The sequence below is a fragment of the Tasmannia lanceolata genome, unplaced genomic scaffold, assembly GCF_043159265.1.
Source record: "Tasmannia lanceolata isolate RefF3 unplaced genomic scaffold, GAP_Taslan_0.1 ptg000001l, whole genome shotgun sequence".
In the NCBI taxonomy this organism is placed as follows: domain Eukaryota; kingdom Viridiplantae; phylum Streptophyta; class Magnoliopsida; order Canellales; family Winteraceae; genus Tasmannia; species Tasmannia lanceolata.
This window is the reverse complement of record NW_027518678.1, coordinates 444,455-471,998: the sequence shown is the minus strand read 5'-3', so window position 1 is coordinate 471,998 and position 27,544 is coordinate 444,455. Positions and strand designations below refer to the sequence as shown.

At 40.4% G+C, this 27,544-nt stretch overlaps 1 protein-coding gene across 1 annotated transcript in view; it reads right to left on the bottom strand.

Moving 5' to 3' along the window:
- Positions 1 to 8,278: 8,278 nt before the first annotated feature.
- The window catches only part of LOC143862115 (putative casein kinase II subunit beta-4), a 35,371-nt gene continuing 16,105 nt past the window's right edge, over positions 8,279 to 27,544 (bottom strand). Inside the window, exons 3-5 of the mRNA XM_077373437.1 lie at positions 27,041 to 27,147; positions 26,792 to 26,957; positions 8,279 to 8,801 (exon numbers count right to left, since the gene is read on the bottom strand). Coding sequence (XP_077229552.1) covers positions 8,665 to 8,801; positions 26,792 to 26,957; positions 27,041 to 27,147 — 410 coding nt within the window. The 3' untranslated portion in view covers positions 8,279 to 8,664. The remainder of the gene's footprint in view (positions 8,802 to 26,791; positions 26,958 to 27,040; positions 27,148 to 27,544) is intronic.

Here is a 27,544-nt window from a genome sequence, read left to right as displayed (position 1 = left end):
ACAGCACCAATAGAGAACTCGTCTCTCTCACCACACCATCACACTACAAATGTTTTGAATAACGGGGTATAGAACTCTCTAGCCTCTTCTTAGGCTTGATACAACTCTCAAGGCTTTCTCACTAAAGGGGTATTATAATAAATGAACCTATGATCTCTCAATTGACAAGAACCAAAAGCTAGGGCACATCAAGGTAAAAGATCATCAATGCAAAGATATTTTCAAAGGTTTTTCAAAAGCTTAAGATCATGACAATGAAGGCATGGAACCCTTTTTATAAAAATCAAAGAGGATTTGCCCGTTTTACTTTCCAAACAAAAAAGATTTATCAAATCTCGTGATTTAGAAAATCAATTTTAAATTTCAAAATTCAAATCGCGACGTTCACAGACGGCCGAAAGTTTAGCGGACATCCGTTATCCGGAATAACGGATGTCCGGACATTGCGATCGTCCGAGATTCTCACTGGAATTTTTTTTATAAAACTTCTCGAGTAAAACAGTACACTCCGCGAACGTCAGTTTTTTATGGTCGTCCGTCTGAGACAAAAACATGGGTTTTAAGATTGTTTTAAAAAACCACTTTGTGCCCTAACAAGAATACAAATCATGAGAGATCTTGTACATACTATTTGGAGATAAACTTAGCCCTAGCCTAGTTGTCGAAGTTTTAGTCTTCGAATCTCCAGATCTTCAAGAATTCGTTTGCTTGGCTTCTCATGGCTTCATTCTCACTTGACTTCGTTTTGCTCGTCATGCTTGATTGCTGCTTAAGATTAATGGCTAGCTACCATAACTATAATTCTCTTGACCTGCTAGATACACAAATCTTTGCGAACAAGTCATTAGTCCATTTTATTTCAATCAATATATGTTTGTGATCTATCAAAACTGGGTACATGTGAAGCTCTTAGGCTAACAATCTCCCCCTTTTTGTTGATGGTAAACCTAGATTGATTGGGGGTTCAGCGGAGATAATATAACAGGATAAATGCTCCCCCTAAGTTGTTCGAATTCTACCAGATATATTTACCATACTGTATGTAAGTTTCAACAAATATCCAATCAAGCTTACTCATGCTCCCCCTTTTGACAGAAACAAAACGGGAGGAACACGAAGAGAAGACATGAACGCAATATCAAACAAAGTTCCAAAAATAACAACATGAATGCAATAAGAGAAGAGTCAAACTAGAAACAAAGACAAAGCCATTAAAAAGTTATCCAAATTTGTCAGAGAGGAAGTGTCTGAGTACCATAAACAATTGAATCAGCCAAGCATCCAAAAAGTGAGTAAACATCACCATATCAAAAGAAGAACGTGCCAATCATCTAAAAAGAGAAGGTTGAACCATTTAAACCTGCAGCAAGGTCTATGCATCAGCTGGGGGACTGCGGGGCGGCAGACGAGACCGAATAGTGGAAATCTCCCTGGACTGAGTCTGTAACGTCCGGTCGATGTTGCCAATGGAAACATAGTCGGAGACCAGCATAGTGAGTCGTATGAGCTTCAGATAGCTCAATCAAGTGACCGACAGAGGCTTCTAAACTAGTTAAACGATCCCCAAATTGGCTAAGATCAGGAGAGGCAGGCGAGGAGCTCTCAGTGTCATCATCATCGTTATCAGCAAGAGCAGCAGACCGAGAGGCGCGACGACGAGGAGGAGCACGGAAGATAGGAGGAGGAGGAGAGACCACAAGAGTGGGATTTGCTGGATCCCAGGCAGGTCCGTCAGGCGGAATATTCATCAGACCAAGAGTAACACGATCAATTTTCGATTTCGGATTCTCACGAGGTTCACGCTGGAGGTTGATATTGAAATGGTGAAGAAGCTTGGTGACAATGAGACCATATGGAAGATCCGTGTGAAGACGAGTGAGGGCAGTGGCCATGTGACGAAGGAGAACATACCCAAGGTTAAGGCGAAGGCTAGTGATGAGTGCAAACACAAGAACAGCTTCGGTTCGTCCCTATTGCCAGCCCGAGGAGTGATATTGTTAGACACAACATTATGAAGGATACGAGCGTAATCACGCAGATGGTTTGTAAGTTCACCACTCATGTTTGCCTCTTTAATAATGGCGCGATAGACAGTACGGCGACGTAAGTTGTGCTGACCCATGTCATCATCCGGCCAAAAATAAAGATCATGGCCGTCATTTTGAATTTCAAGAATCGTGCAAAACTCAGCAAGGGTAAGATGAAAGTACATGCGACAAAATTTGAATAGGGCTGGCAACGGGGCGGGTCGGGGCCTAATGTTAGGGTCCCCTACTCCTTCCCCTCTGCGAGGAATTTTCCCCCTCCCCTTCCCCTTCCCCTCCCCACTGCGGGGATGGTGGGGAATCCCCCTCCCCTCCCCACGGGGAATATCTAATCCCCATCCCCTCCCTTTCCCCGCCCCGCATCCTTCGAGGACAATCACTTTACTTTCTCATTTTACTTTGTTAAATATTAGGTTTAAAACTAAAGATTTGCTAAGGACAATCACTTCAAGCATGTTCCGACTTGGCTGTTGCATGTGAGAGTAGCCACACAACCCAGATAGGGTAAGATTTTGTCTTATTCATTTTATTAACCTGGGGACAAAGGTGGTTGCTCTCAGATTCATTTAATTGATCACTAGTCTCTAGCAGATCCCTAATTCCCAATCCCACTTGCCAAAAAGTACTGTACGTGCCACACCATAGGAAGATCCAAACCGTCCATTTGATTGGCACACCATACTACCATAGGCATAGGATGATCCAAACCTTCCACTTGATGGGCACATTGTAGGATGATCTAAACTGTCCATTTGATGGGCCACAACGTAAATAGGTTGTGGCCCAAAAATCATTTCCATAGGATAATCCCAACCCTCTGATCTATAGAGGAATTGCATATTATGGTACCTTCTATAGATCGGAGGGTTGCAATCATCGTATGGAAATGATTTTTGGGCCGCAATCTATTTACGTTGTGGCTCATCAAATGGATGGTTTGGATGATCTATGGTGTGGCCTGTAAAGTACTTTTAAATTGTAGCCTATCAAATGGACGGTTTGGACCATCCTATGGCGTAACCCATACATTACTTTTTGAAAAATAATGGACTATACGAGCGCACACCATATAAAATCTCATCACTCATCAGAGAGATGTTGCCTTTATTTGGGGGAGGGAGATTTTCAAAGAATTTAATGTTGCCTTACAGTGATGGTTCGAGGGAGAGATTTTAGGGATTTCTAAGGGTAATATACTAATATAATGAGGGACAATGCCCAATGGATTATGGGTAAAAGAAAACATAAAAAGTTATGTCAGGGACAAAACTGTACTAATGGAAATTATGAAAATTTTGGGAGAATCTTGTAGATATGTTTTGATCCAAGGAGTTTCTAGTAGTTTTCCCAAAAAAAAAAAAAACTTAAAAAAATACAAGAAAGAAACGGCATTAATGCGAGGCGGGGCCAACTCCATCCCCTTCTCCTCCCCCTTCCCCGCACCGGGGAATTTTTTAAATCCCCTTCCCCACTCAAATCGGGGAATCCCCTCCCCAAGCGGGGCGAGGCGGATCCCCGCTTTTCTGGGTGAAATTGCCAGCCCTAAATTTGAACTCAAACAATCTGTTCTCGATAGAAATACGAAGAGTCGAGAAAAACTCGCGAACAAGAGCCGGGTAAACGAAACCTTGTAGGTGAAGGATCCCGGTCCATCCAACACGATCAAAATCAGACACAAGGGGAAAACGTGTAATGCCACGAAAATCTACATACCGTCCAGTGAGGATTTTTCAGGACGCGGTGCTGAGCGCAGGACCCCGCACAGGAGGGCGAGATGGAGGTGGAGTTGGGTCCCGTGGTGAGGGTGAGGGAGAAGAGGGTTGAGGTTGTCCGCGCCTTGGGCGTTTTCCTCGAACGGCCCGTGAAGAACTTTCCGCCATTGTCCGCACAAAAAAAGAAGGTTTGTAAAGGGAAGGATTTGGGGTTTTTGAAGGGAGAAGAAGAAATGTGAGAGATATAGAAGGATTGGAGGGTTTGGACAGATCTAGAGGCGTAAGAGAGAAGAAAGAGAGGAAAAAAAAAACGAGTAGGGAGAGAGAGTCGCAGGTGAAGATGGGGTATTTGGAAGATGGGTTTGAGGGATTTGATGAAAGCAATGATGGAAAGAGAGGAAAGAGAGGAAAAAGAGTTAGGGTTTTGGAAGGGGAAAGATGAATGAAGAAAAAAGAGGAGGGATTAAGGGGATATAGAAGAATGAAGAAGGTAGGGATTTAGGGATTCGGAGAGGAGAAAAAGAAGAAAACGAAAAATAAAAAGGAAATTGGGCGAAACGACGGTTTTATAAGTGAATCCCGTGCCGGTCTCACGGACGTCCGTATTTTAGCAGTCGTCCACTTAGGTCACTATTGGAGGATTATTATTTTTTTGGTGACATTAAAGGCTTGGATATACATCAAAATTGAATGTTGAGATGATTGAATGCTAGATGTCGACCGTGGCCAATGATTAAGTGGAGTTATTTAAGTGACAGTGTCGTTCCCAATAACAGGGCATGAACACCAATTGAATGATTTTTTAATTATAATTTGAACATCTAGACTTGCAAACAAATCAAGCAATCAGTTAAATTCTTTAACTTGTTGAGTGGACCACATATTTAATGCACTCCTAAGATCACAAAAGCGATATTCATTCAACGGTTTACTAAATATATCAGTTAATTGATCACTTGTGTGGATGTATTGCAGTGCAATGTCACCTTTAAAAGAATGGTCTCTTAAAAAATGATATCTAATATTTATATGTTTTGTTCTTGAATGTTGAATTGGATTTTTAGTTAGATTTATGGCACTAGTGTTATCACAGTTAAGGGGAACACATTTCATATCTAAACCATAATCTTTAAGTGTGTTTTTCCTCCATAAGATTTGAGCACAACAAGCCCTGCAGCTATATATTCAGTTTCTGTTGTGGATAGAGCTACAAAGTTCTGCTTTTTACTAAACCAAGAGACTAGGCATCTTCTTAAGAATTGGCAGGTTCCACTGGTACTTTTTTTGTCTATCCGACACCCAGCAAAGTCAGCATCCGAGAATCCAACCAACTTGAAATTTTCTGAATTTTCATACCATATTCCAAGGCTGGTAGTTCCTCTTAAGTATTTGAATAGCCTCTTTACCGCAAATAGGTGTGATTCTCGCGGGTCCGATTGAAGGGGACTTATCATGCTCAAACCAATTTAACCTGTGTCCTTTTCATTTTCTGTATTTAGAGAGCAAAGAAAGCCTGACCTGAGTCATTTGTAAATCCTTCATCGATGCTGTTGCAAAAATACAGATTGTGCCACAGCAATTTGCACATTGTGAACAAAAAACTGGCTGCTACGATAGATTTACCCCTTGTGGGAGTAGTAGTAGAATTTTGTCCGTAATATTTCTATAATTGAATGGATATTCTGCATAGGGCACTATTAGAATCTTGCTTTCGTAGTTGCTTTGGGTCATAAAATACTAGAATAGTTTAGTTTGTTCCTTTATTTACAGTCCCTTGCTCTCGCTTACTACCATTTCTAGTAATTAGTGTGGTCTAATTTATTTCATTGGATCAAGCTGCTTGTACATGTTTATTTTTTTCATATGGAACAGGGGACGCAATGCCCAACCCCTCAGACCTTGCAAACATGGAATACCAATATGTACATATATAATATGGTAATTGAAAAATATATACCGAGATAAACACTAGTTCATGTGGGCATGGCCTATAGCAAAATATATGCATAAAACAGAAATGCAGTACACCTACGTAATTGCTTCATAGTTAACACTGTGTTCATGCTATTTTCATAGGAAGCGGCCATGCTAAGATTGGACATGAGCGAATACATGGAGCGGCATACTGTAAGCAAGCTAATAGGAGCGCCTCCAGGATATGTAGGTTATGGAGAGGGTGGCACCCTGACAGAAGCTGTCAGAAGACGACCTTTCACATTGGTCTTGCTTGATGAAATTGAGAAAGCTCATTCTGATATTTTTAACGTCCTCCTCCAGGTTTTTGAAGATGGTCATCTTAGTGACTCTGAGGTGGATACATCTACGACTAGTTATTTTGTATACATCTATAACAAGTTATTTAGTAAAGGTATGGTTCTAGCATTTGCTGTGATTTCAGTAAGGAGATTGTCTACCTTCAGTTGTTTCTTCTTTCCTATATATGATTTGTTCATTCAGTCACAAACATAATTGCCTGAACTTTCTAGGAAAGGCACTGTTCCCACAGTCCCGATTCCGAATCTCTCAATTTTTATGCTTTGGGTCACAAAGTAGCTCATTTTCTACATGTTCCTGCTGCTCCTGCTCCGTCACCTGTCTTGCTTCTTCCATTTTTGGTTAATAATAGTTAGATAATAGTTACCTTTAAAAAAAAAAATTATTCTAAAAATTTTGGGATTAACAGGGACGGAGGATATCATTTAAAAACTCATTGATTGTCATGACATCCAATGTGGGCTCTACTGCCATTGCCAAAGGCCGACGCAGCACCATACCATTGGTTTCTTAATTGCAGATGATACAGAGTCAAGTTCATATTTGGGGATGAAAGCTCTAGTAATGGAAGAGCTAAGGGTGTATTTCTGCCTAGAGTTACTCAACAGAATAGATGAGGTAGTTGTATTCCGCCCCTGGAGAAGGCACAGGTTTGTTTCCTTCGTACTAGTTTTGTTGTTAATAGGGCACAATTTTGCTCCTGGGTGCCATCCCAACTCACTATGAAAACTAGGCACTCAAGAAAATTAAAGCATTTGGGAGTCGGGGAAAAATAAACAGAATTGATAATCACTTTGTCAATATTTTATGAACTTCGTCGGAGTCCGGAGTTTATGAAAAGCAAAAATCAGAAACCCTTCATTTTCAAAAAAATAAAATAAAATCAGAAACCCTTCAATCAGTTGCTGCTTGACTTACTTTTCTGGGGATGAAACTTTCAAACAACTGTATTGCCCACTTTTGTTTTCTCTTTTCCCGAAACTAACCCTAAGCCACCTCTATGATTGTCTGATCTTTCTTCTACTTTACGATTCATTTTTTTTTTTTTTTCAGATGGTATTCTTATGTTGATACGGGAAAATCTCATAACTGTAGGTAATTTAGTTTTCATTATCCTTTTTGTTTCAGATGCTTGAGATTCTGAATGTAATGCGGGGTGGAGGTAAAGTGCAGGCTCTTGTCACTTTGAATCAAGGTTTAAAATTTCAGTTTCGGTACCGGTTTTGGACCCTCAAATTTCAAATTTTCAAAATTTCAGTCGAAATCTGGTACAAAACCCAAATTTAATATTTTATTCAATATTAAATTTCGGTCGACATTTCGGTGAAATATTAAATTAATATTTAAAAAAACAGATTATTTTGGTCAAATTCCGGAAAAACCTCGAAATTTCGGCCGAAATAAATGACCGTTTCGGTTTTGATTGATTTCGATGTCGGTCTCCACCGAAATTTCGGATTTCGGTCGAAATTTAAAACCATGCTTGGAATCAGGCTAGAGGTGCGTGAAGCAATCACGGAGCTTGTGTGCAAACAGGGGTATGACCGGAGCTATGGGGCCCGGCCTCTGAGGAGGGCAGTCCCCACCTGATCGAAGATGTCATAAATAAGCGAAGCATTGCTTGCCACCAGGTGACACTGCCGTCATTTACTGAAACCCACTCGTCACACTTAGATCTGGTTATGGTATCCACTTGTCAGATACAAAATCTACACTAAGATCCAGTTATCATTTATAGTTGCAACTTGCAATTTCCATTATTTGTAAAGAGTAATTGCCATTTTTGAAACTAGAGAGTGCCGCAATCAATTTCCTTTGAATTTTTGTGACTCCAAAAGCTGGGGGAACAAAAAAATAATAGTTGAGTACTTTTTTTTTTCTGTGTGGGGGCGTTTAGATTGTCAGGTAGTGACCTCTTCAAAACTCCTCAAAAAGGACAGGTTTGTAACGTGATCCATTTTGTACAGTTTGGGAAACTTGGATTCACAGAAGTGCAGCAAAATCAAATGATGCTTTCCTCTCCAAGTATTTTCAGAGCACTAAGCCATCTTACAGGGGTTATTTTCTCCCTCTGCCCAAATGAATGTAGAAAGTCATTCAAAATGGAATTCTAATCCTCACTCCCCCTTCTCCCAGAGTTCATTTTGTAATTCTTTCCGGCCTTTCAAAATTTTCCACTCATCGGAAATGGCATCGTGTCCAAACCAATATGGCAATATCAAAGCTTTAAAACCTGCACTTACAAAATTTAAGAAAGACGAAAATTTGTTGTTAAAGACAAGATATATTGTTGATTGATACGCCCAAGTCATCTTTTAGCGTTCAAATGCACTCGGGTCATAAATATAGAAGCACAGAATATAAAAAAAGGGGAGGGGGAGGAAAGCATCTAGGCAAAGTACTCTTATGGATGATTTTTAGACAAACAATGACCACATATTTTGACCAGGCCATGACCCTCCTTGAGACGTGATTATTTCCAGCCCAGCTCCTATCATACAGCATTAGAAATCACATACATAAATGGCAGCTGCATGAAATTCCTGCCTAGTACAAGGGTTTGTTGGTGGAAGCTGTGGTATTTGCCGGCCCTTTGAGAAAGGAACAACATAAATGGAAGATCATCATCTGAGTCACCTGGATTCCTTGTGAAGCTTGAATCCAAAAACCCTAGGTACATAAGTTTGATAAGGCTTCGAAGGCTTCGCAGAAGGATAGGTCATCAAGTATAGGTGTGGGAATGTCGTGCCGACATAAGCACCGTCCATGTCTGAGCAAAAAAGTCAAGAAGAGAAACAGACGAAACAGAGCTGATAGTGGAGTCCATATATACAGAAGGGATGCACTAGATACATACATGTTAATGTTGCAATGAATGCAAGAATGTTAAATACGAACAATACTTACCTAACCCGGCTTGCAGTCAATTCAATCTACACATGGTTTGCAGTTGAGAAAGTACCAGATGAATGTATTAAGAAACAGGCTAAACTGTCGTTTCAGGAAGAAAAAAAACATTGAAATGCACTAAACTGGCTAGGCTAAGATGAAGTGTATTGATAAAGAAAAGATGCATAACTATCTATGGTGAGCGGAAAGAAATGTTGAATTGGATAATCCTAAAGAGAGAGACTGGGAATCCCTAGACCATCCCATCTCATTGCTCCTTTTACATCTCTAGCAAGATCTCTCCAATAGAAGAATTGTTGATTGGTATGGTTCTGACAGTCTTCATTGGCCAAATTGTCTGCAACTTGATTTCCCTCACGGTACACATGGGAAATAAGAGGGAGTGAGCTCTTGCATAAGGGAGAAATTTCCCGTCTGTTGCTTAAGACCATGTCTACTAAGCACTTTGCTATCTGATTCTACATCAAGGAGTTTTATATTCAAAGACTTACAGTCTTAACTCTTAAGTCTTGAGCCATTTAGGAGGGCCCTGCATTCCACCTGCATGTTGGATTCTTCACCATATAGAAGTGAGAGCACGTCACAAATATCTTTGCATTACAGTCTTAAGTCATCTAGGAGGGCCCTGCATTCTGCCTGAATGTTGGATCCTTCATCATAAGAGTGAGGGAACAGCACGCATCTTTGCTTTACCCTAAGTCCCTAATTGCAAAAGAGACCCAACACCAAGGATCAAAATATCTGAATCAGCAGGCATATTAGCCACAGCCAAAAACAGCATGACATGACAGTTATGTAGCTTGAAAATAACATGAACTATCCACATGAGAAGTCCTACCCGCTATCATGTATCAGCCGATAGCCTAGAGGAGCATGTCATGTCTGCTCGTCCACCAACCATTTTGTTACTTCTTGAACTATAAGTGTATACATGAACATAAGTGAAACTAAAGAAATGAACAATAAGTTGGTAATACACAACGGACCTACATAAGTGGCACAACACAAGGCACTACTAAACAGTAGGTACACATGCTTACACTTGACCTATTGCACACAGATCTATATCAAAGGAAGTCAGATATCAAATATAAAAACAGATAAATATAAAAAATGAAAATTGTTAGAAGTGTGTGTGGGTGTGTATTGTAGCCATAAGGGCATAGTAGTCTTTTGTATGTTCTCTTTCCTATAAATACATAAGTGAGGGGAAGGATCCCTAACTCCCTCTTTCTCTTCTTCCTCTTTCTTTCTCCCTCTTTGGTGGCTTCTAGCATGGTATCAGAGCCCTAGGGTTTTAGAGCCCTAGAGACCACCTTGCAAGCCCCCTTCCTCCTCCCATCTCCACTCCCATCTCCTCTCCCCCACTCCCCGCTACAGTAACCCACTACAATACCCGCTACAGTTCCACCACCACCACCACCCTCCACCTCCTCCTTCACCACCACCTCCTCCTCCACGCCAACCTCTACCATTTGAAGCCCTACATATTCTAAAACCCTAGTCCTCTTCTCATTTTCTTCTTTTTTCCTTTCTTTTTGTCCCTTTCCTTCATGGCCTAAACATTTTAATCCCCATAACTCTTTCCACGGCTCCAATTCCTTTGTATATTTATGTCTTTCTCTCTTCGAGGCCTTATCATGCCTCTCGTCTCTTTCGGTTGTAGTGGTTGTCATCGGAGCCGCGGTATTCTATCTTGGCTCATCTAGAGGCCTCTCTTCATTTCGGGCTCTGCAGTTGTAGTGCTTGAGCTCCTTCTTCATGGATCCTCCATTTATTGTGGATCCCTCTCTTAGCCTGCCCTTTTCGGTTGGTCCCTCTACATTATCTTCAGCTTCCTCTTTACCTAGCTCTTCTTCATTGGTGGATGGTTCATTCCCACCTCATTATGTGCCCTCTCTCATGGAGGACTATTTGAACGTTGAGCGGTGCCTCGTTGTCGCCTCTACTCATTATGATTCCTTTGATATCTCTTCTATTGCTGCCTATAGCACTAGTGATCGTGCTACCCGTGGTGGCGGTACCTTTGGCTGTGGTGGTCGCAGTAGTGTACGTATTGGTGGCCGGGATCTTACTCGCAGCTGTGATACTGGTGATCATCCCCGTCCATATTGCTCTCATTGTCACTAGGAGGGACCTTATCTTGACACTTGTTATACTCTTCATCCCGAGCTCCATCCGCCTCCTGAGCCTCGCATCGTTCATTCTGTACACCATTTGGCTTCTGCTCCTTCAGCTATATTGGCTTCCTCTTCACAGCACAGTACAACCGCCCCTTCTGAGGGCTTCTTTGTCTCTCGAGCTGACTATGATGAGTTCCAGCGCCGTCGATTATCCCGTCGCCCGCAGAGTGCCGTCTTTGCCCAATTAGGTAGTTTCCCTGCCTCTTTTCTTTCTAGCTCCAACTCCTTGATCATTGATTCCGGGGCATCGAACCATATGACAGGTACTTCATCTCTTAGTTCCTTTCGACCCCTATCCTCACAGTCTATTACTCTTGCTGATGGGAGGACTACTCATATCTCTGGTATTGGCAGTATTTCTCCACGCCCTGGCCTTACCTTATCATCTGTCTTATGTGTTCCCAAGTCCCCTTTTAGCCTACTTTCAGTTAGTCAGCTTACCAAACATCTTCATTGCTCTGTCTCATTTTATCCATCTTATTGTTTGTTTCAGGATCTCGGGAAAACGATTGGTTCGGGACGTGAGGTGGATGGGCTTTATCGCCTCGACTGTGGCCCTTCCAGTACTGTTTTGAACAGCTCCATCGATGCCTATCAGTGGCACTATCGCCTTGGTCATCCTTGCCTCGAGCGTCTACAGCGGACCTCCATTGTTCCTACCCCCATTCAGCCGTTTCAGTGTGAGGCCTGTAAGCTTGGCAAACACTGTCGTGTGTCATTTCCACCTAGACTTGTTAGTAGAGTCTCGCACTCTTTCGAGTTAGTACATTCTGATGTGTGGGGTCCTGCGCGGACTACCTCTCTTTTTGGATACCGATATTTCATTGTCTTCATTGATGACTTTTCTCCCATGACTTGGCTTTATCTGCTTAAAGACCGCTCGGCGATTTTTTGTGCCTTTCGCACCTTTCATGCCGAGGTTACAAATCAATTTGGTCGTTCAATCAAATGTCTACGCACTGATAACGCTCGAGAGTACTTTTCACAATCTAATGGCTTCCAAGAATTCCTCTCTACTCGTGGCATCATCCACCAATCTTTGTGTGCTTACACCTCCCAACAAAATGGTGTGGCAGAACGAAGGTTAAGATCTTTACTGGATGGGACCCGCTCTCTTCTCATTCAAATGCGGATCCCTAAGACCTATGAGGTGATGCCCTCCTTACAGCCTGCTTCCTTGCCAATAAGCTTCCTTCCTCTGTCCTCGGTGATTCATCCCCATTCACCTTGTTACATCCCCAGCATGACCCTTTTCCTCTCAACCCTCGGGTCTTTGATTGTGTGTGCTTTGTCCAACACCTCGGCCTTGGACTAGATAAATTGGACCCTCGCGCTGAGCAATGCATCTTTCTTGGGTATTCTTAGACCCAGAAAGGTTATCGGTGTTACAATCCTCGCTTACGTAGGTTATTTGTCTCTGCCGATGTCACCTTTTTTTTGTCCAAGTCTTCTTTATCACTCCTCACGAGGATCGTCCCGCAGTTCTTGATTCAAACATCCCGCTTCCTCGTCTAGCTCTTCCAGACCGCATACGTTCTCCTTCCTTGTCTCCTCCTTTACCGGTCCCTGAGTCTTGCATACCCTCTCCTTCCTTGGCTCCTCCTTTGCCGGTTCCTCCGCCTAGCATTGTTTATGAGCCCTCCTCTTCATTACAGGCTCCAGAGGCTCCTCCTCCAGCTCCTACGAAGTCAAAGTCTACAGCCCATCAGCCTCCTCCATGCCATCGACATCTCAGCCGGAGATCACGACTACCTCTTCTCAGGCACCTGCAAATTCTCCCATTTCCTCGCGTACTCATTCTCATAGTACTGCTCATCCTATTTCCTCAGTTGTTTCCTATGACTCTCTGACCCCTATGTTTCAGAGTTTTTTTTTTTTTTTTAAATTGAAATATTTTATGATCCTTGGAGATTTTGGTCATTTTTTGACGAAATCTGTGATCTTGTAGATGGCTCATCCATTGTTTTCAACCATGTTCGCAGATCTACAAATTGTGAGGCGGATTCTTTTGCTAGATCCGGGGTTGAGACATTAGAGGTGGAGAGCTTTGATTTTTTTTCCTCCTTGAGGTTATTGTATTTTTATTTTTATTTTCTTTATTTCCTTGTAATCCTTTTGGGAGTCTTTCTCGGTCTTCCCTGTTTTAATATAGTTGACTTACCATTTCAAAAAAATTAAGATAGCAATTGGGACTAGTAGTCCCATTTTGCAGTACAAAATATTAAGGTGAATTAGGCCGACATGCCGGCACTAGTCCAGACGAGGTAAACTAAACAGTATCCAGAGTTCAATATAGTATTCAAGCACCATCCAAGTCGTCCCGTCATTTTCTTCTTTTACCAACAGCCAAAGTTTCCGAAGAATTCCATCCTACTCCTTTTCCATATTCACAATTTCTCGACCCAGGCATAATCGAATTTTAACTACCAAAATTTTTTTTTAAAACCGTCTGAACAAAGACCAAGGGACCTATGGCCGACAGCTATCATGCACAATCGCTCAACTCCACTAATAGGACTCCAATGTCTAGTTCCAATTCCATGTCTTCAGGCCAATAGTCTGAGGCGAACTGCGGAAAGGGGACCTCTTCCACAGGGCTCTTCCGAATTGAAATCAGATCAGCTATTTTCCGAATGCAAAGGTTTTTCTTTGCCTCCCATTCTAACCACCTTAATTCATTTGCAAAATCCAACCAACCTGGAAAGAAAGGAAATTTGTAAATTGGTATACAAATATCCTTTAAGCTGTAAGTACCAGTCATAGGAAAAAATTCTTCAGGAATCATCCAATAATCAGCCTGGAATTGTCGCCATTGTCGTTTAATTGTCTTTTTAACCTATTCAGGGATGGTGGGAGCTTCCACCGAGGCTTTGATCCTATTGTATTGCAAGCTGCGAACCCATAGACGGTGCTCAAACCACTCGGAAAGGTCCGGGATCTCTCTCCTTAATCTTTTGAAAGCTCTAGAGCCCGCGGAAGAAGAAGAAGCAGCCATTTTCCAGACACTAGGTGATTACACTTACCTTTACTAAGGAAAACCAAAGACTAGGTAATTAGACGTCAATATCAATTAAGTAATATAAAGAAATACTACTCCTATACACAAACCTTAGGCCCACTACCAGTTCTCGAAAAAGTGGTTATATCGAGACTAGATTAGCCCAAAAAGGTATCAAAAAGCCAGTAAAAAGAACCGCCACCACTCTACCATTAAAGGGGCAGAGAAAAGCCTCCTAAACAAAAAACCGAGGGAGTAATAATTTCTTTCCTTATTCACTCTTCCCCACACAAGGTTAGATAGAATTAAAAATGAAGACATTCGTAAAAAGGTGGGGGTGGCTCCAATCGAGGAGAAGATAAGAAAGCACCGCTTAAGATGGTTTGGACATATCCAACGTAGGCCTTTGGATGCGCTCCGGTGAGAAGAGGTGACTCGTGCCAAATTGAGGGAGTAAAAAGAGGTAGGGGTAGACCGAAAATAACATGGGTAGAAACAGTGAGGAAAGACTTGATAGCTAGGAACATAATAGAGAACATAACCTTGGATAGGATAGAATGGAAGAAAATGATCCACGTAGAAGAACCCAACTAGAACCAGGATTAGAGCCGGGTAGATCCCTTTTACCTTCTTCATGAATTTTTTTTCTAAATGATTCATTTAGCCGACCCCAACTAGCTTGGGACAAAGGCTTTGTTGAGTTGAGTGGAGTATTCACTCTTCCCCAGAGATCATATCTGACACAATCTTTTAGATATTCATGATAGAGGCCATTCCAACCTAGGATTGTGACTATGGTCCAAAAACTAAATGCCATAACATTATCCGTTGCATTGCACTACTCTTTAGACTATCCTCCAATCCATTGCATTCCACTATGTTTCAGAGTTTTGTATCTTCTTAGTCTTCTGTTTCTGTGCCACAGTCCTTGCCAGCAACTCTTGATCATCCTGGTTGGCGTGCGGCTGTGGATCCTGAGAGGAAGGCCCTTCAGGCCAATCATACATGGGATTTGGTTCCCCTTCCACCTGGAGCTCGGCCCGTCGGTTGCTGTTGGGTTTATGCCGTCAAACACTTACCTGACGGGACAGTTGAGCGTCTTAAGGCGCGCCTAGTTGCCAAACGTTATACTCAAACCTTTGGAGTTGATTACCGGGAGACATTTTCCCCGGTTGCTAAAATACCATCTATCATGGTTCTCCTCTCACTTGCAGTTAACAACGGCTGGCCCCTACATCAATTAGATGTGAATAATGCCTTCTTATATGGAGAGCTTATTGAGGAGGTGTATATGGAACAACCTCTTGGGTATGTTGCTCAGGGGGAGATGTCCTCCTCAGTGTGTCGCTTGCGACGATCTATATATATGGCCTGAAGCAGTCCCCTAGAGCTTGGTTTGGCCGGTTTAGTGATGCTATTATGCGCTTCGGCATGAAGCAATGTGATGTTGATCACTCTGTCTTCAGTTATCAGTCGGGACTGGTTGTGTTCTATTGATAGTGTATGTTAATGACATTATCATTACAGTCAGTGATTCAGTGGGGATACACAAACTGAAGACATTCTTACAGAAAGAATTCTCAACCAAAGATCTAGGACGTCTTAGATACTTTCTTGACAATGAGGTTGCCCATTCTACTAGAGGTATCTCTCTCTCGCAGCGGAAATATGTGTTGGATCTTCTTGAGGAGACAGGTTACCTTGGAGTGAAACCTGCCTCAGTTCCTATGGACCCAAATGTGAAACTTCTTCCAGAAGAAAGGGATTTGTTAGATGATCCTGGCAGATACAGGAGGCTAGTGCGAAAGCTCATATATCTTACAGTCACTCGTCCAGATATATCAAATGTTGTTGGTGTTGTTAGCCAATATATGAGCTCACCCCGTACTTCCCACCTAGCAGCAGTGATTCAGATTATTCGCTACTTGAAAGGAGCACCAGGGAAAGGCCTCCTATTCAAGAAGCATGGTCATATCAGGTTGGAAGGATTTTGTGATGCAGACTGGACAGGATCTCCTGCAGATAGGAGATCCACCACCGGATATTGTACTTTTGTTGGCGGCAATTTAGTGTCATGGAAGAGTAAGAAACAGGACATTGTTTCTAAGTCTAGTGGCGAGGCAGAGTACTGAGCTATGTCCCATACTAGTGGAAAACTTTGGTTACGTTCACTCCTATCTGAGATTGGTTTCCCCCCATTGATGCAGCACCGTGAAGAGAAGATTGAGGAAAGGGGAGAGAAATAGACGAAAGGGGATAGAAGAAGAAGAAAAGAATAGAAGAAGAATTAGAAGAGAAGAAGAGACGAAATTAGGGGAGAAGAGAAGAATATGAGAAGAGGAGGAGAAGAAGAGAAGAGTAGAGGGAGAATCAATCCTTATTCAATATCAATCAAAGTTAACAATAAAGCTGTAAAAAGGCCTATAAATAGGTAAATAACAACCTAAAAGATAGAAACCTACTAAAATAAAAATTTAAACTTCATAATTCTAAATAACATAGAAAATAAAATCCTGGAAACTAAAATAGCATGGAAATAAATTTCTAAAGTCCTATTGGGCAACTATGCCTCTTATTGGGCCTACAATCTGCATCATTCTCCCTCGCTTGAAAAGAACTCACCCTCGAGTTCTAAGCCGCCAGGATCAAATATGTAGACCACCCATGCAAGTAGTATGAGTCGTGATCTGTCAGCGGCGCTCCTGATGTGTGATGCTCGTAACAACCGTGAGAAGCGTCTGAAATGCTGACAGAGTGAGAGAGAAGAAATCACCCATGGAGAATCATAAATGCACGAACCTATCCTGACAAGTAATGAAGCTGGGAATATGGCAACGTACTCCTCCTGTATCGGTGGGATATGCATAACAGCTATAGGCAGTACCAATCCATGACTAGCTTCAATAGGGTTATCATCCACTGGTATCACATCTGGCGCAAAGGAATCAGCAACAAAATCATCTGCTAGAATCGTATCTGGCATAGTGATATCAGACGGGCAATCCTCCTGATCAATCTGCGTAACAAGCTCCACTGTCTCAGCACAAATCTCGGTAATCATCTCAATCGACTCAGGGATAGGGCAATCCTCAACAATATGCTCTCGAGCATCCGTCTCAAGTAATGGCTCAACAAGCAAGGCACTCGCCTCTGACTCATGGTGGTGCTCGGTTGACTCTGTCAATGGATCAACCTCATGCGGCTCTGCCAAAATATCTGTCTCGACTGTAGAAGTGGTAAAATCTCTCTCTAGATGCTCGGCAATCGATGCGGCAGAAATCTCATAAGCATCATGTGCAACGATGTCGATATCGGCAATCAACTGAGTCTCTAACTCTGGATCGTCCATCTCAGAGCCTGAATCTGAATCTGAATCTGATGCAATCAAAGGCTCAACGTCGAAGATCTTATCAATACTAGCATCATGCTCTGTAAGAATAGCAGCAACGTTAGGTGGGATGGATGAAGTAGTGAAGCGGCTCTGCAAATATGATTCGCGCATGCGACGCTCGAAATATCGGTTTTCAGCTGCAATTTCAATGTCTTGTGCACGACGTGCTGCGGCTTGTCGTTCACTGCGAGCTGCTTCTTCTTGGCGATCGTCTTCTTCACGCTTTAATCTCCGTAGATAGTGGAGCATATAAAAATCCATAAAAAATCACGAACATCCTTCCAACGACATATCAGAGGCTCGCTTTTTCTACGACGGAACGTTTCCATGTGGTCCCATGAGCATCGGGCTTGTCGTCGCACAGTTTCTTTAGCCCAGTAGATAGTCTGGCGGTGATCATGGCCATTGTACTCATGATATGCGTCTAAAGCATCAATCCAACGTAAACATGCATCCTCATAATAGCTAAAGGGAGTGCGGCCATTCCAATAGCTTTCGTCGTACCCATCAAAAAATGGAATAAATGGTGGAGTCATAGAGATCGATGACGAAAACTGAAATCAACCGTCTGATCTGTATGGCATGTTGAAAGGAACACAATGCCTGTCTCGGATCTGAAATCGGATATCGGGAAGATACTGATCGGATGATGGCACGTAATCGAGGGCGGAGGTTGCTCCTGAAACTGTGCTGAAACTCACTGTCCGCTGCTGAAAATAGGCTGGATGCGCTCTAAAAGTTGTCACGAATAACTTTCGAGTTGAGGTCGAGGGCCAATTTTGAGCAGAAATAGCTCGGGTGAGGAGAGAGAAAATGTGATGGGGTAGAGAGGAAGTAGAGAGAAGGGAGAGAGAAAAGAAAATTCTAATTTTCTTTTCTTTTCTTTTTTTTTATAGAAGGGGGGTGCCTGAGGTAAAACAGGGGAGGTTAAATCTAGTAATACTAATGAAGGGGTGTGCAAGGAGGAAAGGGGGTTGGTAAATAGGTATTTGTTAATGGAAGGGGGTGTGCAAGTGGAAAGAAGGGGGTAGAAATACCTAAATATAAGGGATTTAATATACCTAATATGGGGGGCTGTCCTAGGTAAATAAAGGGGCTGATAAAGTTACTCGTTTTTTTTTATTCAAATCTCTCACCGACTATTCTAGGTATGCAGAAAAGGTACCTTACTTTCTAGGATGATGTAACACTGCTGTAGAAAAGAAACTTGCTAGCCAAGTTACTTAACTACATAAAGCAACTTTAACTTTTCTCTTTTAATCCAACTGTTAGATTCCCACGCTAACTTGCCTTCTCTTTTATTTGAATGACAACTGGACAAGGTAACTTACTTTTTTTAACTGTGATATTGTGAAAATAGGGACAAGTTGCCTTTCGTATTCTTCAAAGGAAACTTACTGTGTCACAGAACTCCTTTCAAAAAGGTAACTTGTACAGCAAGGCAACTTGCCTTCTTGGATGGAAAAAAAAAAAATGTCCTTCCTCTGCATGACTCCAAAGTCTGGCTGGAAGAGGAGAGCTTGTGATCCCAGAAAAATTGCCGAAATTTTTTTGGTGATGGTGATGGGAAAAAAAATCTGCAGCAGATGGGGCCTTTGGAATGGGCTTGGGTATTGGGAAGAGGCTGAAATTCAAGAGTTTAGGAGATGGTTTAAGGGAAGAGGCTGAAACTCAAGAGTTTAGGGGATGGTTTAAGAGGCTGATATTAAAGTGGCTCTTGAAGGTGATGGATATGTTAAAGGGTTTGCAATTTTAGGGACTGGGTGTAATGGTGTTCGGTAAAAAATTAACAAGGGTTGGGCTGGGTTGTGGTTTTCCGTGGAGGAGATGGAGGCTATGGAAGGTGGAGGGACTGGTGTTAGGGCTTCAAAACAGCTTTAAACATGTGTCACAACTGCAGAACTGGAGCAGAATATTGTACCTTTTATCAGCTGATCGTGGGCAGAGAATTCTGACCTTAGTTGCTGAAATTTCTGCAACTTTAATCTTGTAGTGGCTAATATTCGATTGATCTCTGCCTTGCCACAACTCTTGGGGACTTTCCGCAGACACGTTGATCAGTGGTACCCGAATTGTTGGAAATCCTTTGTCAGACTTCTTGGATCTTTCGCTCTGATACCAATTTGATGCAGCACCGTGAAGAGAAGATTGAGGAAAGGGGAGAGAAATAGACGAAAGGGGATAGAAGAAGAAGAAAAGAATAGAAGAAGAATTAGAAGAGAAGAAGAGACGAAATTAGGGGAGAAGAGAAGAATATGAGAAGAGGAGGAGAAGAAGAGAAGAGTAGAGGGAGAATCAATCCTTATTCAATATCAATCAAAGTTAACAATAAAGCTGTAAAAAGGCCTATAAATAGGCAAATAACAACCTAAAAGATAGAAACCTACTAAAATAAAAATTTAAACTTCCTAATTCTAAATAACATAGAAAATAAAATCCTGGAAACTAAAATAGCATGGAAATAAATTTCTAAAGTCCTATTGGGCAACTATGCCTCTTATTGGGCCTACAATCTGCATCACCCATCTTCTCCAGCTCAGCTTTATTGCAACAATAAGGCTGTGATTCATATAGCTACCAATCCTATCTTCTATGAGAGAACCAAGCACATAGAGGTTGATTGTCACTTCATTCGCCTGTGAATTCCTAGAGGCAAGATTCATGTTTCCTTCACTCGGTCTGTGGACCAACTAGCGAATGTTTTCACTAAATCCCTAAGTAATGCAAAATTAAATGACATTTGTAACAAAGCTGGGAATGTATAATATATACATTCCAGCATGAGGGGGAGTGTTAGAAGTGTGTGTGGGTGTGTATTGTAGCCATAAGGGCATAGAAGCCTTTTCTATGTTCTCTTTCCAATAAATACATAAGTGAGGGGAAGGATCCCTAACTCACTCTTTCTCTTCTTCCTCTTTCTTTCTCTCTCTTTGGTGGCTTCTAACAAAAATATAATGCAAAACAATTAAGAGAGAGAGAGAGAGAGAGAGTGTGTAATAAATAATAGGCACATACCATTACTAAATGGATCAAATCCAAAAAAATGTAAATGTAAGTCAATAATAGGTAATTGAAAGCATTTAAAAAATATGGAAAATATAAATGACATTGAAACACAAAATAATAGTAAAAAATGGAGGAAAAAAAATTAAATATACATATATAGGGATTTGCTAGGGACCATTGCAGAAGGCATTTCGCGGACCGGCTGTTGCATGAGTGCAGCCACCTCAGATGAATTAAATGAATAAGACAAAACCTGAGCCTATGTGGCTACACTCTCATGCAACAACCGTTTAGCGAAATGCCTTCGGTGATGGGTGATGGGTGATGGGTGATGTATCTGAGGGAGACCTCAGCTATCTAAGCTAGCCACTACAAATAGCACATGAAGCCATGTTGTTTGAGTCATCCAACCCATTCATTCCATAAAACCTAACATAGATAGGGTGTTCCTAAGAAATCATATCGATGGGATCATCCTAACCATTCGATCTATGCAGGCAGCAAATGGACCCAATTTATAGCCTTCCATTTTAAACCTCCACAAATCAAGGGTTAGCATGATCCTATGGAGATGTTTCTTAGGAACACCCTATCTAGGTTAGGTCCTATAGAATCAATGTCAAATATAACCCAAACAACATAGGCACCTACCCTATTTACACTAGGTTCCAATTTCGGCCGAAATCAGGTAATAGAAAAAAAAAACAATATTTTATTATATCCGAAATGTCGGCTGAAATTACCAAAATTCAACCGAAATTTCGGATTTTGTGAAATTTCAGTTCCGGTTTCACCTGAAATTTCGGATTTCGGCCGAAATTTAAAACCATGATTATATGATGAATTAGCGTATGAATATGTAAATGGGGTACAATGGAAGTACCACGCTTGATAGTTGATCCAACAGCAGCTTCTTAAAAAGTGAGCTGTTGTTGGATCAAATATCAAGGACGGGATGATGAACAAGTGTTTATACGCCCATTCATCATATTTCTCATATATATCATACATTAAAAGATCGAAAAGTCTTAAAAAAAGAGATAAAATAAGTATGGTTCCATAACAAAATTGAGGGGAAAGGTTAGTTATATTACCTCAAATGGAGTAAACCCGTTATTTAGTGAAGGACCTAACTTCTAGACTAAGGTAGATCTGGATGGGATCAGGTCATATGACCTTTAATCTAAGAAACAAAAAAACTAAAAATATTGGAAAAAGTGCAAAAATGGGGTCAGGTTACAATTCTACACAAACCCAAACCACATAAAAATCAAGTGTTCTCGAGCCAATATGCCTGCATCTTTTCAAAACCATCCAACCCCTGAAAATCTGATACTATCGGCCAATATTATAAACCGTGATCTCTGCAGAATCCAAAGTCTAACTGGTGTGGGACAAGAGTTGCCACTTATAAAGCATGACAAAGAGGATCAAAAAATATAACAAACGAGAAAGAAAACAAGACACATGACGAAACATACACAATCTAGAGGTTTGTTAGATTGGCTTTCTTTGGTCTAGTAGGGACCAACACATCAATCACAAAAAGATGGGATACAAAGAGATGAGATCTACCAAGGCAGTTCATTCTTTTCTTCAAGGAATCAAGGTTTTCTTTTATTTTGCAGGTCCTTTTAGTGAATTGTAAGAACCGGTAAAAAAAAATATATATATATATATATAAATATAAAAAATGGCCTCATAGGTGGGTAATCATCGGCCATTACTCATTTTCCCCAAGTTAATCGGGCATGAGGACATCTGGCATAATGGGGCGTACACGATTCGAACCCAAGTCTAAGCTAAGATTGAACGGCTTCCTACCACTAAGCCACCGCCCCAGATGTCAACAAAAACGGAATAGATATATATATATGTTAAAAATTTCCAATAGTCACTATTCACAATTACTATTCACAATAGTCACTATGCGAGATTACTATGCAGAAATACTATGCAAGTTCACTATTGAGATACACTATTTAAAAGTATTATTCACAGTAGGACCCACCGAGTACTATTCATAAGCGGGTCCCACATCAGCGGGCCCCATACAAGCGGGCCCCACATAAGCGGATCCAACACCAGTGGGTCCCACATCAGCGGGTCCCACACGAGCGGGCCCCACGACCAGCGGGTCCTACCACCAGCGGGACCCATCCCTAGTGGAAACGAAAATATCATCGCACCGACGAAAATAATAATAAAAAAATGCAAAAATACTATTGACCGACAAAATTAATAATAAAAAAATATTATTAACTATGCAAAATACTGTTAACCGACGAAAATAATAATTTAAAATAGTAAATAGTTTTTACTATGCAAAAGTACTATGCAAAAATACTATTGACCGACAGAAATAATAATTTAAAATAGTAAATAGTCTTTACTATGCAAAAGTACTATGCAAAAATACTATTGACCGACAGAAATAATAATTTAAAATAGTAAATAGTCTTTACTATGCAAAAAGTACTATGCAAAAAAATGTCTATAAATAGAGGAGGAGGAGGAGAAGAAAAGGAGAAGAGAAGAGAAGAGAAGAGAGAGAGAGGAAGAGAAGAGAAGAGAAGAAAGAGAAAGAGGAAGAGAGAGAGAAGAAGGAAAAAGAAAATCCACTACCAAGTAAGTCTTTTATAATAGTCTCTCTTTCATGGTTGGTTCTACCACCTAAAATTATTTGAAAGCAATGATCTCTTTCAATGGTTGGTTCTACCACCTAAATTATTTAATGATCTCTTTCATGGTTGGTTCTACCACCTACCTATATTTTATTTGAAGTAATGGTTGGTTTTACCACCTATATGGATAAAGTAATGGTTGGTTCTACCACCTATATACTTAACGGTGAAATACTAGCATAGTAACCGTAAAGTAAACTTTATCAACTTATGGTGAAATGAATAGTGACATGATGGGGCCCACATAAATAGTGACATGATGGGGCCCACATAAATAGTGACATGATGGGGCCCACATAAATAGTGACATGCAGGGCCCACATAAATAGTGACATGATGGGGCCCACATGAATAGTAGCATGTGGGGCCCACATGAATAGTGAACACAGGGAACCTTATTTTAGGACATAAATGGACACAGAAAGGACAAGTGTTGTCTGTGTGATATTAAAAGGACCTAGACTAAAATAAGTTGACCTATTTCACTTATTTGCCTACAGGAGCCATCTCGTCCTACTGCGACTATAAGAAAAGGCAGGTGACAGCTAGACCTTGTCTTGTAATGGTGTTCAATATAATTGTCTATGCAATGTAGCTCTGCTTATAAATTGCCTGATAAATACCTGCTTAGTGAATTTATACTCGCTTGCCTGGAATCAAATGAATTGAAATGAATGCTGGAATCAAATGAATTGAAATGAATGCAGGAAGAAAGGCAAAGGTAAGTAATTGCATACATGTTGCATACATGGGGGAAAGTGAAGGGGAACTTAAGGGTGTGGTGGAATCATCCTGGGACCTAAGGTCCAAAGGCCAACGCGAGAAGCGTGTACTGCCTTTCGTTGGCAAACCAACCAAAAAGGGAAAGTATCCCCGAGGGATAGTATCCCCGGCTCGGCAAATGCGAGACCGTAATCCAAGTCCATAACGTCACTACCTTCAGACAGGGGTAGTGGTTAGCCGTGCGGCAAGGACACCGGCAGAAAAAAATAAAAGAAAATGAAAAAGTCAGAAAAGAACTGACAGAAAAATAAATGGGGGAAAAGCCGGATGTACCTGGGGAATGTGCTGTCTCATTTTATAAAATTGTTGCATACATGCATACATAGCATACATTGAAATTATTGTCACTCCTTTGATTTATATTGCCATGGGCATTGTAATCTTTATTCTAGACATTATTGAAATGTGGATTTTATTGTATGCACTGTTATTATTGTCTCTTTTACTTTGCTCGGTCTTTGGATGACCCTGCTTTGACGTTGATTCCTCCACCACAGGGGTTGAGGCATTAGATGGCGGAGCATTTGCAAATGAAGGAACCATGGGATAAGGGACTGTGTGATCAGAGAGTTCGTTCCTGGAGTCCTTGCATTTTGACGTCTTACGTCATGTATCATTTTTAAGTTGTAATAAGATTCTATCGGGATCGTCGTTGATGCTTATATAAAAAAAAAAAATATTTCCATGATTTTTACTTTCTTTTGCTCGTAGCGACACGACGGAAATCGGGTCGTTACATGAATAGAGGGGTGATTTTCTCAAGGTTACTACATGGATTAAGTTCTTTCTTTCCTTCAAGGCATTGAGGTTTTCTTTGACTATGCAGGTCCTTCAGTGAATTTTTTTTTTTTCTTGAATGGTAAAAATCAAGGGATTTTTTTCGCTGTTGCAGTACAAAATGCAGGTCCTTCAGTCATTAGAGGTGTTGATTTTCCCAAGGTTATTAAATGGATAAGTGAATCCAATTTCCAATGCAGAAGAAATCAATAATCCAAATGTAAGGAAGGTGGAGCTCTAATTCAAGGAATTTCTTTTATCATGCAGGCCCTTTAGCAATTAGAGTGTTTTCTTTAATGTCACTAGATGGATGAGTAAATCCAATTTCCAATGCAGAAGAAATCAAACATCCAAATGTGAGGAAGGTGGAGCTCTTTGTAGGGTTTCATATGATTTTCCTCTGATGTTTCTTTTTCCTTACACACTCCGGATTCTAAAAACAATAATAAGAAAATGCCAACCATATAGAAAACCCTCTCAGAAATACATTAGAAGCATCAATACAATATGCAATGATGCATAGTATATAGATGGATCATAATTGTAAAAGATAATCTAGCATTAGAACCTAAACATAGATCATGTAAGGGGATAAGTCTATGATTAAATTCCTCTTAGAATACACACACACAATTTTGTTGAGAATATGTACTGGAGAAGCATGTTTAGTGATAATACGCACAACGGTTCAAAGTTTGTCCATGTACATGTGAGTTTGATGATAAGCACCGAAGTCAGTGGATCAAAATGATAAAACATGATTTCTAACTTCTAATAATGCAAAGAGATCTGAAAAGATGGGAGATTCACAAAGCAGATGCTTAAAAAACCATGATTTGAATTTCCACCAAAATCAAAATTTTACATCTGTATTTCCAACAAAATTTCCATTCAAAACAGATATGTTTCTATTTCCATCACATCCGAAATGCATAATAAAATCAAAACCTGAAACCTTGGACAAAGCCGCAAACAAGACACAGTGAACAAGCTTTTGTGTCCCTGGGTAATTAATGCCCAAAACAACTGTAAACTACAAACTATACACACAGCATATGTCAGACGAAACATGATTTCCAAATTCATAAGGCTCTATATACTTTGATTAGTCTCTCAAAGTAATATTAAACGAGACAAGTGTTTATCGCCTCACCGGCTCCACTGATCAGCAAAAGCAAAACCATATGTTATGATTATTATATTCTTATTTATTTAGCGGTAATAGTTATATACAATATTTGGCAGTAATAGTTATATACATATTGTATATAGATTATAAATATCTACTTATTGTTATAGGCCCCACTCAACTCAACTCAACTCAACAAAGCCTTTGTCCCAAACTAGTTGGGGTCAGCTAAATGAATCCTTTAGAAAAATTTCTTGAAGAATGTGAAAGGAATCTACCCGGCTCTAATCCTGGCTCTAGTTGAGTTCTTCTACGTGGATCATTTTCTTCCATTCTATCCTATCCAAGGCCCTATGAAACTCAACAGATGGAAAACAGAAACAAAAAACAAGAGGATGACAGATGCCAGGTATTTAGATGCTATCATTTGTGGACTTGTAAATTAAATTTTTGAGACTATAATATAAGATGCATGAGTCGATTGACTTAAACATGATTAGCTATCAAATCATGGTATTTGTATAATTGTGTTTGTATTTCCTATGCTTCCTCCTCTGAATCCAATTCCTTTTAATAAAACTTGCTATTGATAAAACAAAAGATAACTTTTTTTTGAAAAGAAAAAAAAAATTTATCTTTTGTTTTATCAATAGCAAATTTTATTAAAACAAAAGATAAATTTATATTAGGTTATACGTAAAACTTCATATTTTTGAATAACAAAAAATAGCCAACATCAAGTGGGTGACACTAATGTTGTATCACATCTTCACAGATGTTGTCATGTCAAGTATCTTGCGTGGACTGGTTTTCTTCTAATGTTAGTAACCTTCCAATTTATAATTAAATGATACTGGGTAGGAAATTCCATTAAAAACAAATCATAAATAGAAGGATACTGCTCTGGTATTTGCATCGTGGAAAGTAAAGATCCTCACATTTGGGACAATAGATCTTCACGGAACCATTGCGAGGGATGTCTGATGAACCAACAGGCAAACATTGTTGCCCTCCACAATGAACTCGAGGGCATCTTCCAAAATCCACTCTTTTATACTTCTCATGCTGCAATAACAGCCCAACTAAGAAATGTTTTACCTCGTAACTTGATAACCATTGAGAGATTATCAAAATATGAAAAACCTTACCATTGCATTTAGTCCTTTGTTGGTCAAGATATAACGAGCATGAATAAGGCCATACAACAGCTCTGCTGCAGATTCAATTTCACTGTGTTCATCGCCATCTACCTCACCTAAAAGAGCACCCCATTAAGGAAAAAAGGATTCTTTTTAAAAAAATAGTCATCGACTTGAAACTTCATCAAGAAATAGAAAGCAAAAATCAAGTCAAAGTTCACGACGAATGGTGGGAACAGCAGTGTTGCATAATGCATATAGGCAAAGAAAGAGACTAAATGAATGTATGAAGGAAATTTGGGACGTGGTTTCTACAATTAACCCTAAAGACCACGAGCACCAGCTGCATGGGTCTTAAAAAAAAAAAGAGAGCTTGAAAATTTCTGCATCTTTCAAAACTAAAGTGCAAGCGCTTGCAAGCACAACATTAAGTTGAAAGAATGAGACAAGTAAAATTTACCTTATCATAACAAATATATTTGTGGTATCTGTTTCAGTTATTTTAACATAAGG